Source organism: Lonchura striata, chromosome 5 (genome assembly GCF_046129695.1).
Source record: "Lonchura striata isolate bLonStr1 chromosome 5, bLonStr1.mat, whole genome shotgun sequence".
NCBI lineage: Eukaryota > Metazoa > Chordata > Aves > Passeriformes > Estrildidae > Lonchura > Lonchura striata.
The window spans coordinates 66,617,457-66,633,462 of record NC_134607.1 but is presented as its reverse complement, the minus strand read 5'-3'; the positions used below and the strand labels follow the sequence as shown (position 1 = coordinate 66,633,462).

Genomic DNA, 16,006 nt, shown 5'->3' with positions numbered 1-16,006 from the left:
CTGCCTGACAGGAGGGTGTAGCCAGGTGGGAGTCGGGCTCCGATGATAGAATGAGAGAGAGGACATGGCCTCAAGCTGCATGAGGGGAAGGTTTAGGTTGGACAGAGGGAGGAATTTCTTTACAGAAAGTGATTCGACATTGGTGGAGTGACCTGCAGATGTTTAAGGAACCAGTGCCATGATCTAATTGACAGGTGGTGATGTGTTACAGGATGGACTCGATAGGACTTCCCCAATTCCATCGATTCCGTGACCCCCACGCCGCCATCGCCCCCATTCAGCGGGCACCCGCCCACAGCCAAGATGGCGCCGGGCAGCGCCGCGGCTGCCAGCACTAAAGATGGCGCGTGCGCGCATGCGCGGGAAGGGGCGGGGCCGGTCCGAATTCTGGCGGGTATTGGCGGCGCGCGCGGCGGCGAGCGGGGTGCGTGAGGGGAGCGGCGGGAGCGGGGAAAGCGGGGAGAGTGGAGCGATTCCCGGGAACACGGAGCGATCCCGGGGCACACGGAGCTTGGGCCGACGGTCGGGAGCCGCGGCGGAGGAGCCCCGCAGGAGGTCAGGGTTCTGCTGGGTGAGGGAGGCGGCCGGGCGGAACCGTGAGGGGAAAAGCGCGGGTCCGCGATGGGCACTGGCCTTCCCTGCTCGAGCGAGTTAAGCGGTGTTGCTAAAAATTAATATTCTGGAGCATGAGAGAAACTCCGCTTTTGATCGTTGTGGGCGAAACAAAAGATTCTGCAAGCAGGAAGATCTCTAAGCACAGTTGGAGTTTGGGTTTTTGACTCGCTTCTCCCATCTTTCTTATCCAAGCTTCCCTGGTCCGTTCATGTCCGCCCGTGCTGATTTTTTTTTCACGGACCTATGGAGAAGCTGTGAGAAACGCAGAATGTGCACTTTTGAGAATAACAACTGTTAGACTTTAGTAACTAGTTAAATGCTAGTTGTAATTATGGTGTACTCAGAATAATCAGCTGAGGTGGCAATGGTTATTATTATGAGAACTTGGTAGGCATTTGTTAAATTCTGTGTCTATAATGGGCCTTTTTTTATAAAAGTAGTGTCATTACAGTGCAGTGGGTTCAGCATGGGTCAGAGTTTTGGTGTAGAGGGTTTTAAAATGAGTGGAGTTCTCATCTGCAGCTGTAAACAAAACCAAGCTGGTAGATTTCAAATTACCAAATAAGGAGCCTGAACACAATATATATATCTAGATTAATTATATGTACTTTAACAGTATCACTTTTGTTGTCCCCATAACAGAATATTTTGCCTTGAGGGGCTCTTGAAGAAATCCTGGTGAAACTATGGACGGTAAGGGAGAAAATTATCTTCCTTTCAGTAGGAAATATCAGCCTTTTAGCTAGTAAGTTCAGGTGTGCAGAAAACCTGGTAAGGCTTTTAGCAAAGGAATTTAAATTCCACTGAATTTTTTGCTGAGTTCTTTGAGGTTGCCTCTTGTTTTCCTTCTTGTCACTTTCCTGTGAGGCTTCTCTGTGCTTTCCCTGGTTTGGTGTTTTCTTCAGCAACAAAGGCTAAATCAGTTTCTTGGTTTGCTCCAGTTTTCATTTCTGCTCTGTCTGTCGCGTTCTTCTCTCTGCACTTATCTCTTCTCCATTTTTGTCCCTATTTCTTTGTTCTCTGTGTTTTTCCAGGAGCAAACTGTATCTGAGGATATGCTTTGTTGCCTGCCTTGCATATCCCTCTTCCCCTTTGATTGGCAAAATCCACGAGTGTCTCTGTTGCTTACATGTTTACAGGTTCCAGGCTTTTCTGTGTAACAGCAGCTGCTGTTCAAGGAACTGCATAGGAGGAAAAGCCAATGCTGAGTAGCTGGCAAGTTTTCTGCTGACTTGCCAGCCTCTGCCACAAGCTGAGAGCATCTGCAACTACAGTTCCATCTGGCCTCACAGCCAGAAGCTGCTCTAGATGCCTTTAGTTAAACCTGAAGTGTATTTTTTTTTTAATGCTATGTGCTGCTCTGAGTTTCAGTTGTCATTAACTTGTACTTAGGGTGTCTTGGATGTTTATTCCTTAGCAACTTTTCTTTAACTGGACAGAAATAACTCAGTCTATTTTTTGCCTTAGCTGATGATGACTTGGATCTGTTGGCTTCCCTTCTGGAAGAAAACGAAGCAACTGAGGAGAGGAATTCTCCTGAGGAGGAAGATGCTCCCGAGGATGAAGATGGAGAACCAGATGAGTACGATGAGCTCTTTGATGCAGAAGATGATGCATCCTACACTGAGGAAGTTGATGCTGAGGACAGCATGATTGATGAGCAGAAGGAGAACTTGGCTATGCTGTTTGGAGACGTAGATGACCTGCTGGAAGAGGAGGAGGCAGAGAAAGCTGTCCCAGCTTCAGCTCCCAGTCAGGCGAAGGAGAAAACCAATGAAGAACTGCAAGGTTTCTGCAACAGCATCTTTGATGTGTTTTGTTTTATATATTCTGTCTCTAGAGAGCTAACAGGCAGGAGGTATGGCCTGCCTGTTCTTGGTGATGGCAGGAGAGGAAATACTGAAAAGCCCTGTGAACGTTTCTAAGTTCAGTTTTCAGCATCCAGTGGCCAAACTACCAAACCTGTTTTCCCAAAAGAAAGACAGAGGACCTAAGTAAGCCAGGGAGACCAACAGAGCTGTGCTGAGTAGCGTAGGGAAGGTTGCCTGTGTACCTGTGCCTTGTCTGATGAAGAGCAATGTTTCCTCAATCTTCAGGGCATCAGGTATCATCTTGGCATCTTTCACCAGCTCACCAGTTCCATCCCCCTCAGGACTTATTGACAGGAGATTCTGCCCTACCAGTGTGGAAGTCATTGTGGAAGCAGAGCTGGTCACAGCTTTCCTGTGTCCAGACTGTGTATTTGATTATATAAGGAAGTACTTCTTTATGCTAAGGAGTGCAGTCATCAGCCATTTAAATTGTTTTATGGTGAGCAGGAAAGTTTTATTCAATGTGGGAAGGAACACACCACAATTACATAAAATATTTTTATGAGAGGACCCAGGTCCAGGCTGTATGGAAAAGTTTTCCTTCACTATGAGCTGTGTAGAATCAAGTAAATCTGCATTATGACTCAAGTCTTCATTTAAGTTTCCATGATGCAGAAAAACTGCCAGATTTCCAGGGATCTCATAAATCCCTGTATGCAATGGCTTCCTGCTGTCTTCATTATTATCCTTTTTCTTTTCCCTTCTTTCCTAGCTGAGCTGAGAAAATTGCAAGAGCAGATGAAGACCTTACAGGAGCAGTTGCAGAAGACTGCTCTTGGGCAGCAATCCAGTTCAGGCCCTGAGAAGAAAACCCCTGGTAATGAAACTAATTAAATGAGTTTATGATTTATTTGCTTTCCCATGTGAGTTTATAGGCAGGACATAAAATAATCCCGAAGTAGGCCCTAAGTAGCAAGAAGGCATGGCGGTCTGGTGTATTCCCACACAGGTTGTTTCTTACAGGTACAGATTAAATCAGTTTTGGTCTCTGCATCATGGATTAATTCTGCATTGGACAGATTTCATGACTAAGTGCTCCAGACTCTTCTGGAGGTGTTCCTTCTTACTGGCAGATGTTGGTACACCCGGTATATGCAGCTGTGTTTGTTGCTATAGCATGCTGGATCTAGTAATGAAACTTCATGGAAAGATTGCAAAACGGGATGTTTTGACTTTCCACAGCTTTGAGGTTGCAGTGACATCCAAAGTCTTAACTTGTCATGAGTAAGAATCTTTGGCGCTTTTTCAGCTGTTGCTTTTTCAGCTGAAAAATTGGCTGAAAGGTTTCCATGTGGGGCACTGACTTGGACTTGTTATTCAGGAATTACACAGTTTGGAGCAGTGCTTAGAGTCTGAGTCCAGATCCTGAAGTCTCATAGTTTTTTGTTCCGTTGGCCAGGTAAATCTCCCTGTCCACCCTTAAAGGAAAGGAAAGTTCAGAAGCTGCAAGAGTCATCATGCTTCTCAGCCCAACTGGATAATCCTCTACCACCAGCCAAGCAAGGAATGCAGAAATCAAAAGCATCCTCAGCAGGTACCATTCTCAGTCTACCTTTACTAAAGACAGAGCTTCTGTTGAAACCTTATAGTTCCCAGCAGTGTGGACACATCCAGGACAGTGTTACACTACTAAGTGCACCAGGAGTGATCTGCTCACAGTGGCAGAGAGCTTGTTAATTAATTATTAAGTTAATTATTGTATTCTTTGTAATGGGAGCTATGCCTTTTTTCTTCTGCTAAAGAGAACAAGATTCCTCCTCCACGACAAGTCCTCAGTCTGGCGTTCCAGCCTCTCAAGCCTGCTGTAGGGAACACCCCCAGTAAGGTGACCAGAGAGAAGACTCCTCATGTGCCCGCATGCCCCAGTGCAACCACGCAGCCAGTGTCTGTGGAAACCTTCTCAGGACTGAGATTAAGGTCAGCAGCCCAGCTCTGAGCCCTGTCTGGGGGCAACCCCTCCAAGTAAAGGCAAAGAAAACACAATGTGTATATGTGGTTTAACTGTGTCAGATTAGTCACTTGTCATCAAGGGATGTTACACAATGCCACAGCACTGGCTGGTTGATCAGTAATCATGTAACATTGACTTGGCTTAGTACCATGTTTCTGTTTTTACCTCTGCTCTTTTCTAACAGAAAAGCTCTAATTTCATTAGCACTGCCTTCCCTGGCATAGCCTCAGTGGTGGAGCCAGGAAGCAGTGGCCATGTGCAAAGGCCAGCTGAGCTCCAGCTGAGCTGCACACAGAAGCCTCAGGAGTCACTCACCATCCCTATACTCAGTGTGGCCACAAGAGGACTCCGAATCCTCACGGTGTCCTCACCAGAACCTGAGCTGTATTCCCAGCTCGGTCAGCCATTCTTGGTCAGTCTGAAATGAGCAGTGTTAGTGCAGGCTCGGGGCTGAGTTTCAATGCAACTATTTGGTCAAAAACGAGTGTCATCAGTAGCTTTCTGGTATGGGGGGTTTTATTTCAAGTGATCTCAGGGTGAAGTAAGGCACAGAGGTGTTTTGCAGCAAGATGTTGTCTCCCCAGGGAAGTGCTGGTTGGTTTTCATTGTCCATTTGTGCCAATGGATGTGTTGTCTTTTACCTGTTTTCACTGGATCTAGAAAACCCCGGGTGTCTTCAGCCGAAATGGACAGGAAAATGGCTAACAGGAAGCTCATCCGACTGTCTCAGCTGAAGAACAAACTTGCTACTGAAAATCTGGAGGAAATAGACTGGGTAACATTTGGAGTCATAGTGAAGAAGGTCACTCCTCAGAGTGCAAATAATGTAAGTAACTTCATTGTATCCCTTGCTCCATTCAAGTGAAATGCTGGTGGTCTTTCCTGAGAAACTTTCCTAGATCTTCAACTTAATCAGCCAACTTCATGTAGTTAGTGGAAAACTTCTGTATTAAAGATCTGGGCTTTTCTGATTTCATCCAGTATTGTTTGTCCCCTATAGAAAGTCATTGATGAAACAGATCTGGATATGGTTTTGTATGTTCAGTGGGGTAAAAACCTCTTTATTCAATGTGCTGCCCAACTTTGATGTCAGAAAGGTTGGTGGTGGCAGAATTATTTGCTATTTTGGCTTTAAGAACCCTAGAGCTGGCAACATGGATGGCTGGAGATACTGTATCTAAGCTCTACTGGGGTTATAAACTGCTTTTCTAAGTCATAAAAACCTTGGGAAGGGGAAAGTCAGAATAGCTCTTTAAAAGAAACAGCCAGAGGGGATGCAGCCAGCGTATCTGCAGCAAAGCTGGAAGGAAAGGGAATGTCTGTTCCAGGGCAGGACCTTCAGTATCTGGCGGCTGAACGACCTGCGGGACCTCAATGAGTGCGTCTCGCTCTTCCTGTTTGGTCAAGTCCACAAGGAGCACTGGAAGACCGACCAAGGCACCGTCGTTGGCCTGCTCAATGCCAACCCTATGAAATCTAAAGAAGGCTCAGATGAGGTGAGAGGATTTTTCATTCAGCTGTAGATAAAAACCTATAGCTGAACCTTTTCATGTTTGGCTGAAATTTCACTTTATAGCACATCTTTGGTTTGAATTTGCAGCAGTCTGCTCAACCGTTTGAATTGCATTCAGGGAGTTGCATGATGTGTATCTGCTCCTGGCCTCCTGGGAGACTGAACTTCAAGAAGTCCTATTAAGCATTTAAACCCAGAGTTTATTCCAGTTTTTAATCTGCTCTCAGTAGCAGTTGGCTCTTCCACAAATAGAGGGAGTGTATTTTCATTTCAGTTTATTCAGCTACTTCAGTGTAACGGCTATTTCAGCCTAGAGGTCTCTCAAAGCTGAAAAAGGTGGAAAAGCACATTTTCTCTCTTCTAATTCAAGTATGGGATATGATTACAAAATGTTTCTGGTTCAAAAATCGCGACAGAGAGGCAGCAATATTTGATTTATTAAACAAACAATGTATTATGTAAATTTTTGTCAGCTGATACATAGGAGTTCACTTGTCTAATTGATTATTTATAAATGCAGAACATTTTAAGATGGCTTCATTTTGCTAATAAATTAGTATATTTTTAATTGCACTGGAATGGAACCTGTTTCCAGTTACTTCTGTCAAGGGGAATTTCAGTCTAGTAGCTGGTCATGTGGTGTTCTGCATTTTAAATTCTCCAAATAGAAAAATTAAGGCTCTCATTAATTGTCTTTTAAGCTATATAATTGCTTAAATTAGCATGAATAAGCAGTACATAGTACATTGGTGAGCAGAAAAGCACACCAGATTTAATAAGAGGGCTGCATTTAACTGTCAAGAATGGCTCTTCCTAGCTAAAATGTTCACATTTATTACGACAATAAAACTGACTTCTGAAATTGGCTACAGGCACAGTCCCTGGTGTATTTGGTGATGTGAAGAAGACACTTTTCTTGCACAGGACTCAGTTTTGATTGGACCAAGACATCTGGAGAAGGACAGAGAGCCCTGGTACAGCTCTTCCTCCCATCCCTTGCTGGATGTGGGGTCTTGATGGCCAAGCAGCTGTACAGGACCATTTACAGCACAATTAGAACTGCCTTAGGTGGTTTCTTTTGTTTCCTGAGGCTCTGAGCATAGAACTCAAATGTCTTTCATCTCTTTGTGAGAAATAAATTAACTTTTTTCTTTTTAACTGAGCCATTTCTCAATCTGAATAGAACATGTGCTTTTCTTAAACTAGGCCTGCATTTTAAGACTCTGTTGTTAGTACCAGAGGTACTGAACCAGATCAGAGACAAACCAGTGACAACTAGAAAGAGGCCTATCCAGAAGTGTTCTGATTTCTGTCTAGGTGTGTTTGTCCATTGACCATCCCCAGAAGATCCTCCTCATGGGAGAAGCTCTGGATATGGGCACCTGCAAAGCCAGGAAGAAGAATGGTGATCCTTGTGCACAGATTGTGAACCTGGTCTGTATCTCAGTAGTCAGGGCATTCCTAAGCTGTTGGTGAAAATCTGGCTGCTGATTTTGTACTGATACTCTGATTTGACTTGTTTCTGGATCTTGACTTGCAACTAACTAAAGTGGGTGGAGAAAGTGAGAAATGAAACCCAGAGGAGCTGTTTCTGTGCTGGCACTGTGCAGGGGATTTCCCTAAATGAAAGGTTGGTGCTGCAGTGAAAGGAGATGGTATTGACCCATGATGCCACACCCTTTCACTCTCCTTTGCTCCACTGCAAGCTTCCATGCACTGCACTAGAAAACTCATCCAGAGAAAAACAACATGAGATTATTTGGGGAATGGCTATTTTTTTAAAATTATTTTAACCCAATAAGCTCCCTTGTCCAACATACCTGCAAGCTGTTAGATTACTTACAACTGAATGTGGGGCACTGGAAATGAGAGAAAAAAGTTTTGGGACCCTTCTTTTAGGACATTACTGACTTGTACTAGTTTAAAGGACTTGTGGATTATGTTACTTCATGACTATGATGATGCTGTGATACCTGAAAGGAACCTTGCCTGAGTGAGAAGGATTGTAGATAGCAGGGTATCAGAAGGAGGAGAAAAAAATGAAGGAATGAAGAACTGAGGAGGAGCTGGAAGTGTGGGAAGTGGGAAGAAGAAAAATACAGAAGGTACTTGTAGCCAATCAAATCTCTGTTTGCAGACCCACTCCAGGAGGAGGCTGTGCATGCAGTACATAAAACTGAGTAGAGTCAAGAATACAGAATCTGGGCAAGAGGTCCTGGTGGGATATGAGTTGACTTCAAGGAATGGCCTTAAAATTCCTTGATGCACAGGGTTGTTTCTAATGATTAGTATAGGCAATTTTAGCTTTGTTTTTCATTGCTCGAGTATGGACATATTTTTGATTAGTTGATCAAATGCTGGAGTACTACAGTAGAAATGTTACTTCATTTTAGCCCTACAAGGATGCATGTGGGTGAGAGGAATGAAGGAAATTCTAATTGCTGGTGTTCTGTAATAGGCTTCTCCTGTTTCTTTTCAGAATGACTGTGAATATTGTCAGTATCACATACAGTCCCAGTACAAGAAGCTTAGCTCGAAGCGGGCAGATCTGCAGTCCACCTTTTCTGGTGGCCGCATTCCCAAAAGAGTTGGTCGGAAAAATCCCACTTTGAAGGAGAGGCTGTGTCAGGATGGGTTTTACTATGGAGGAGTCTCTTCAGCAGCATATGCAGCCTCAGTGTAAGATAAACCATTTATTTCCCTTGCTTTTGAACATAATTTCCCTCATATATACAAGGAGCCTGAAGCTATGTCTAAGGAAGTCTATTCATTTAGAGAATGCCTTTGCCTTAACTACGTTCACCAAATAGGAATAAAGCCCCACATTTGGCATAATCCTACTGGCCACATGGGGTTAACAAAGCTGCTGTTTGACAGAAAAATTTTAAGTTAGTACTAAGATGTGGTAAAGGTTGTTTTTACCTCTACATTAATACTGTGTTGTGAAGCCAGGCAGCTTTGTGTTTCAGTAGATTAATGGACTTTGAGATCATGAGATCCCAAGCATTTGAGTCTCTGAGATTGTAACTGTATTTTCTTATGGTTTACTGCATTTAATCTCAGAGTTGGTGTTTTCTGTATTTCCTCAAGTCTTCCCTGCCCTAAATAATACAGTGTCACTCTGGGTTAATGAGGAAACTGACCAAGATCAGTATGTATCTCATAGGGACCAGGTCATTTATCTAAATCCCATGAAGACAGCTGTGGAAAGCTGGATCCAGCCCTGTGCTTGGACACAGCTTTTATTCCCTTACCGCTGCCCTCTGATACCTGGTGTGACTCCAAAGTAATGAGGCAATTCCAATCTCCTTTCCATCCCTGGAATGACCTGTGAGCAAAGCAAAGCTTTAATCTATCTTTAGTTGTCCTATAATGCATAGGAAATACATATTTCAACAAAGGGAGAAATGGGAGATCCTAAAATTATGCTGGAATTTGGATTTAGATTCACATCCTTCCAAAAAACAGACAGCTGGCCCTTTAGTGTGGCTGGAGTTTTATTGTAGCACTGGGCTAGTATTCAGGCTTCTGTCCTTGCTCTAAGCATGGCAAAACTCTGATGTTCTGGATTTGTTTCCTCTTTCTAGTGCAGCAGCTGCTGTGCCGAAAAGGAAGATTCAAACCACTCTCTCCAACCTGGTCGTGAAAGGATCTGATGCAATTGTCCGGGAAACCAAGCAGAAAATTGGTACCAAATTATTCAAGTAGTCTCTTCACTCTTGAGATGTTTCCAGCTCCATGTGTAGATGTGTCCCAGGGCCTTCTAGTCACTGACTGAACCTGGCAGTCCCTTTGCTGCAGAAGGGGTGATTTGCTTCCTCAGTTGGTCAAAACTCCTCTTCCCTCTTGAGATCACAGTTTCAAGGCAAATGTAATAAGCAACTGTGGCTTCATGCATTTTTTTTTCATCAATGCCCCCAAATTAAGTCTCCTGTTCTGTCTTTGGACAGTGATAGAAGATCTTTGCCAGATTAATGGGAATTGGAAGTTTTAAGAACTTTGAACCAGAGAATTTATTTTATTTGATTTAAATAAATTACTTCTGCCACCTTGAAAGCTTCTAAGGAATACTAAGTATAAATCAGTCAGGTCGGCAACGCAGGCAACCTCCTGAGAACCCACTTTGTTTCTAGTGCTTTTCTTTTGTGTCAAAGCGTGTTCCTTTTGTAACCCTGGGATGCCATCAGTCTTCTCTGCCTCTGTTTTGTTTCTGTAAAGCACTTAATATTACACTCTTTATGCTCCCTGGTCAGAGGGTAACAGATTATTCAAGCTGTGTTCTAGGTGCCACTTAGTCTTACTTACATCTTTCAGTTCCATCAGTTTTAGCTGACTCCATTTCAGACAACATAGTGTGTGTCCATAGCAGCTTTTAGCTGCTCTGAATTCTCTGGGCATAAAGTGTGGAGCCTTCAGGACTGTCAAGCATCGTAAAAATGGGAATGGTGGGAGTATCACAGACAGCCAAGGCTGATGAGGAACTGAGTGATTGAGTTGCTGAAGGGATAAAAATGTCTGTGACAAATAACAAGACCTTGGGTGACCAAATATAATAGAAAGGTTGGTCTTGCTTTGAGAAGTGGTCAGCTGACCTGCAAGGGTTGCTTCCAAATTAGACAATTTTATATTGCAAAAGCCAGGTCTGCTTCCATTCCTCAAGTCAAATCTGTTGTATTCCTGCCTCTTCCACTCAGGTGCAGCAAAGAGACCCATGCAGTGTTCTGAAGAATTCAGGGAACTGCTGGCACAGCCAACTTTTGGAGCACGAAACCTCTCCAAACACTGGACCAAAACAGGTATTGTCCTTTTGCCTGAAGGACGACCCACTCCTAAAATCACTCTACCTCCTTCTGAACAAAGTGGCTTTTTATTTTGCTTTATTTTTCCACAGATGCTGAAAAGAAGCAAGGGGCAAATTTCCAGTCTATCTCTGCTTCAGCACTGCTCAAGCAACAGAAACAGAAATTGCTGGAGGCCCGAAAAAAGCGATCTGAAGAGATTCAGAGGCGGTAAGACACACTGGCTCTCACAGGAAAGGGTCTGTTATGTAGCCCTAAGGACAGCTGTGTTTTCACTTCTTCTCAGCTTTGTGTGATGCTTCTCTCTGATTTTAGCTTTGAAAACAATTGGTCATTCACTTCTTCTGGTAACTTCTTCAAGTCACTCTTGATTTCAGCGAGTCCTTTACCAGTCTTGTTTTCTTCTCCTGAATGCCAAAATTGCTGTGTGTTTCTTTTGGCAATTAAAGGCCAAATAGTAAAAAACACAGTCTGTATCCCCTCCTATTTGTTTTTTAAATATTTTTTTCTGTGATTTGTATCCCTAATTGAATTAATTCTTTTCTTACAAGGTTTCTCCAGAACACAGGTAAAGCCAGCACTCCTGCTCTCCCATCCTCCTCCAGACAGACCTCCCTCCACTCCCCAGTGCCTGGGGCAGAGTTTCCCAAAGCTGCAAAAATGTCAACTCCTCAAAGGCCCAGGCTAGGTACAGGCTTCTCAGAAGGAGAAGATATCCTCTTCTTTGACAAGTCTCCTCCACCAAGGCCAAAGCTAGACAGCTTGGCAGAAGCCAAAAAGGTACCAGCCCTTTCAATCTTTAAAGTGTTAAAGAGAGGTTAAGGGAAATTTGATTTGTGGTAGAAGAGGAGTCTTTGGTCAGCTCAGTTCTGGTGTTAGTGAAGTTCCTCATTTTTGGGATCACACTGGCCTATATTCCAGCACACCAGGATACCTGTGGTTCCCGATAGCTGTTAGTGCCAAAGTCCATGCTGCCATCTTGCCTTCAGTCAATCTCTTAAGGGAAGGGATTTCTGCTGAAAATCCCTGGAGTGCTAAACTCTGGCATTGCTAGTGCAGTGTACTGCACATGTTTTCTGTTTGACAGGTAGGTAAGCAACTGGTTCAGTTGCGTTGTGTCATGACTCTGGATAATTTTGTTTTCTAACCAAAACAGACTGCATCTTTTTTCTTGGCAAAAATATGTTAATTTGTTTGTCAAAGAAACTTTTCCAGCTAGAATGAGGAAGTCTTAGCATTCTGGGAGTATGAGAAGGAATAGGTGTAATAAATTTTCTATTAATTCCTAATTATTATCAATTTATGTGGAAATCTCAAGTGATTTGGTTTCTCTGAAAAACTTACTGATTTGTGAAACAGGTAAAGCTCAGCTGGAGAGACACCAGGCCTGGTAGCACCTGTGGATAGGTGATTTTATGGTTTGGGAAGTCACAAGAGGTTGGGTGCATGTCCAGAGCTGGGAATTTTGTTGGGCCTCTCTCCAGCCAGCTCCATCCTGAGGCCGGTGGATGTTCTCTCTTTCATCTGACAGCCTTTGCTACTTCTGGAAATAGGAGCTGGGAGCCAGACAGGTCACCAGCACTTCCCTTGCTCTTTCCTGTTTTCCAGCTGGCTGCAATACGACGACTACGAGCAAAAGGCCAGATTCTTCCTAAAACAGACCCAAACAGCGTCAAGAGAAAACGGACTGATGTTGAGGATGTCCTAGAAATTGTTGAAAGAGTTGAGAAAAGTGTTGCTCAGCCACAAAATCCAGAAGCAGACAATGGTATGTACTGTTAGCTTCTATAACAGAAAAAATTGTGCTTCTGTCCTACTGACAGAGCAGTAGTTGCTCTGGGTTAAGGACTTAATTGCTGTGCTAAAAAGAGGCCAAGTTAGGTCTGTTTGGAACTTCAAGGGTTTGTTGGGAAAAAAATCTCTAACCCTGTGGAGAAAGTGTGAGATGTAATCTCTGATAGCTGTCTGTGCTCATCTCAGTTCCCTTTCCTTCAGCACTCAAGCATCTGCAGTGCAAGGCTGACTTCACCAAGGAAAACAACAACCTTCCCACCTGGGAAGGTATCTGAATTTTTTGTGGGAACTTGAGTTTGCCTGCTGGTGATTTACTGTGTGATCTTGGATGAATTGTTTAATTCCCTTTAAAGTTTCTTCATCAGTCAGTGAGGGAACACTGCTTGCACTCCTGGGAGTAATGTGAAAATTCCTAGTACAGTGCTTTGAGAGCAGATGCAATGTTATTTTTATAAAATACTTTTTATTTTTTCTGAAACCGTATTTGAACTTGTTTTCATGTTTCCAAACTATGAAAGGCTGCTGTTTGACGTGAACATCTGCCTGAGAGACCTGAGACTTCCAAAATCTCCTGCAGTGAGCAAGTTTAGCCATCACAGCCTTGTTTTGTAGGACTGAACCTTTTTGTCTCCCTAGAAATGGATGGACTGGAACCTGCCCAAAAAAAACGGCGTGAGCAGCTGGCCTATCTGGAGTCAGAAGAGTTCCAGAAAATCCTGAAGGCCAAGTCCAAGCACACAGATGTCCTAAAAGAGGTATGGCCGCCATCCAGCTGTGACTGGGGGCTTAGAACTGGGAGCTGACTGGACTCCTCATGATTTCAGCAAGAAGCAGGCACCCAAACATCTCACAGGCTCCAGATTGTCCCGAGAAGGAGTGCTGGGTGTCTCTGGGCACACAGGGCACAGTGCCTGCAAGCCAGCACTGCTGCCATAGCTGGGTAAAGTCACACTGCCAGTGGACCAGTTTTTTTGTTGTGTTGGGAAGGAACAGTGCAGTTTCCTGTTGGTGGATAATCAAAGAAATCCCTCTGCCTTAATATCAAATGAGCCACATGTCTATTTTGTCCCTCATTACTTGACATCCTGGCCACATAAAGCCAGCTGCCACCTTCATCTGGGGTTCATGTCAGCTGTGAAACGCCATCAGGTGCCCTGAAGAGCTGAGAGATTGGGTTTCTCACTTTGGGAGTCTCTGCTGAGCACTTTCCCAGGGTTGCAGCACCTCCAATGGCGCTTGGACACGTATTGGCATGAAGTCATAGTTGTTTTAAGGTCTTCTGGGGAGTAATGTTTTGGCTAAGAACCTATTCCATTAATTACATCTGCCTACCTGACTTCTCTGCACATAGGAATGTGCTCATTTCAGTACTTCTGCTGTTAAACATTCCCACTTGTGCATTTCAGAGGTGGCTCATGTCAATGCTGGTGAACTACAGCACGTGTACAACAATGGATTGTTTGAAACAAGAGAGACATTGTGTTTCTCTGCTCCCAGACTGCAGTCTGCTTCAAGCAGGCCTGATAATAATTTGCTGCAAGGCCATTTATGGAGTGGCCTCTCCCCTCTTTGTGTCCTCACAAGCCATACTGTGTGCCCCGCAGGCTGAGGCTGAACTGCAGGAGCAATACTTTGAGCCACTGGTGAAAAAGGAAGAGCTGGAAGAGAAGATGAGGAACATTAAAGCAGTGAAATGCCGAGTTGTGACATGTAAAACGGTGAGTGAAGGGGAACCAGGGTACCAGCAGGGGAGTGAAACATGGCTTCTACAAAATGGTGCTGGACTGTCCTGCAGACTCCCATCTGTCCCTCTCTTGGCTGTGGTCCAGTGCAGGGATTGATGGTTTGTTCCTTATGCCTGTTGTTGAGAGCAGTCTGTGCACAGAGTGACTGAGACATGGCAAGGCTTTAGTGCTGTGCTCAACATCTCACCTCAGTGCTTATGCCAGTGGTTCCATGGGTATTGCCATCCTGAATTTCTCAGTTTCTTCCATGAAGTGTTTTGTACCATGACCCTCAGTTCCCTGTATTTAATGAAAAAATAAGCAAAGTCCTTGAAAACATTAACACTGGGTGGCAATCCTCTTTCTGCATTTCCAGGGACTTGGCCATCAGGAAGAGGAGTGGAGCTTTATGACTGTCCCAAATGTACTGTGAGGAAGGGAAGCATTACCTCCCACTTCCAACGTTTCAGCCCCTGCTGAGCTTTCCCTCTTGCTGCCTTCCCTACCTGTTTTGGGATTGCACAGAGGAACATTTGTCCCCATGAAGTGCTAGAAAGAGGACCACAGGGTGGTGGCAAAGGGAGGAAGGTATTAAAAGGAGCAGTGACAAAGCCTGGGGTGGTGATCCAACTGCTAGGCTCTTCAGGATGGGAGAAGACAGGGGTGCTTTCCTCTGAACATTCAGCAGTTGCCAGCCCCCAGAACAGGTCTCATATGCTCTCTCTCTCTCCTCCCTGACAGTGTAATTACACCTATTTCAAGCCTCTGGAGACTTGTGTGCAGGATAAGCACGACTACCTCTGGCATGATGCCATCAAGAGATTTTTCAAATGTCCTTGTGGAGGCAGAGCTATTTCCCTTGACAGGCTTCCAAAAAAGCCCTGCAGGTAAGAAATGAGCCTCATGAAATAGTGACTGGCACTTAGGTACAGTCCCTTCACAAGTAACTTGTGAGTCACATAACCATGTCTTAAAGGGGCAATGTTGGCTCTTGTGCCAAGGAGCATGGGCTGGGTGTGGGGCTTCTTTAGGATCCCGTCACAGTGTGTAGCAAACACAGCACAGTGATCCTCACATGCCATCTTCATCTTTCAGTAACTGTGGCCTCTTCAAGTGGGAGCGAGATGGGATGCTAAAGGTAAGTGTGAGCCAGCAGTTCTGAGCACCTCAGCACTCTGACTGCTTCCTGTGGTTCTTTTGTCCCCCTCTTTGGTTCTGTGCCCTTAGGAGCTCCCAGCAGAGCCAACAGCTCTGCATTTTGTCAGGTACACAGAGGTACCTGCAGGCTCTGTTATAGTGGACTTCTACTTTTTGCTTTCTGTTCTCAAAGCTTTGTTTTATTTAACTGTGGGGAAATGGCATTTGAACAAAGTTGTAAGAATTCAGAATGTCAAGGTCCCTAGAGGGTCTGTCAGGTAATTTAGCCCTACCACAATTTCTGCCAGAGAAGTGTTTGGGAAATGCCTACCAAACATGTAACTTCTTTTCTCCGTGGTTCATGTTTCCAGGAGAAAAAAGGTCCGAAGATTGGTGGAGAAACGCTTTTACCAAGAGGAGAAGAACAACCAAAATTTCTCAATAGTCTTAAGTGACCTGGAGTTGATTTTTTTCATAACATGGATGGATTTTTGTATCTGAAACACGTTTATACTAGACTGCCAAGAGGATTCAGGTTTTAGTGATGAATCAGTAGGGAAATCAGTTTTTGATGAAAAGATCATCTGCCAAGTGTCCACAGG

At 44.3% G+C, this 16,006-nt stretch overlaps 1 protein-coding gene across 1 annotated transcript; it reads left to right on the top strand.

Annotated features, from left to right (window-relative positions):
• Positions 1 to 369: 369 nt before the first annotated feature.
• On the top strand, positions 370 to 15,859 carry MCM10 (minichromosome maintenance 10 replication initiation factor). Its single transcript, XM_021531045.2, has 20 exons — positions 370 to 394; positions 1,258 to 1,308; positions 2,083 to 2,403; positions 3,199 to 3,303; positions 3,886 to 4,020; positions 4,229 to 4,403; positions 5,098 to 5,263; positions 5,766 to 5,933; positions 7,268 to 7,384; positions 8,430 to 8,629; positions 9,538 to 9,638; positions 10,645 to 10,788; positions 10,872 to 10,959; positions 11,301 to 11,529; positions 12,358 to 12,481; positions 13,156 to 13,298; positions 14,148 to 14,261; positions 15,009 to 15,154; positions 15,363 to 15,405; positions 15,776 to 15,859. Exons 2-20 carry the CDS (start codon positions 1,302 to 1,304, stop codon positions 15,857 to 15,859), a joined length of 2,610 nt encoding a protein of 869 aa, XP_021386720.1. The 5' UTR covers positions 370 to 394; positions 1,258 to 1,301.
• Positions 15,860 to 16,006: the final 147 nt, after the last annotated feature.

What these genes read in the sequence shown, in the direction of transcription:
- MCM10 (XM_021531045.2), top strand. An exon ending in AACCAATGAAGAACTGCAAG is followed by an intron (nt 2,404 to 3,198) that starts GTTTCTGCAACA and finishes CTTCTTTCCTAG; the next exon opens with CTGAGCTGAGAAAATTGCAA. An exon ending in GCAGCATATGCAGCCTCAGT is followed by an intron (nt 8,630 to 9,537) that starts GTAAGATAAACC and finishes TCCTCTTTCTAG; the next exon opens with TGCAGCAGCTGCTGTGCCGA.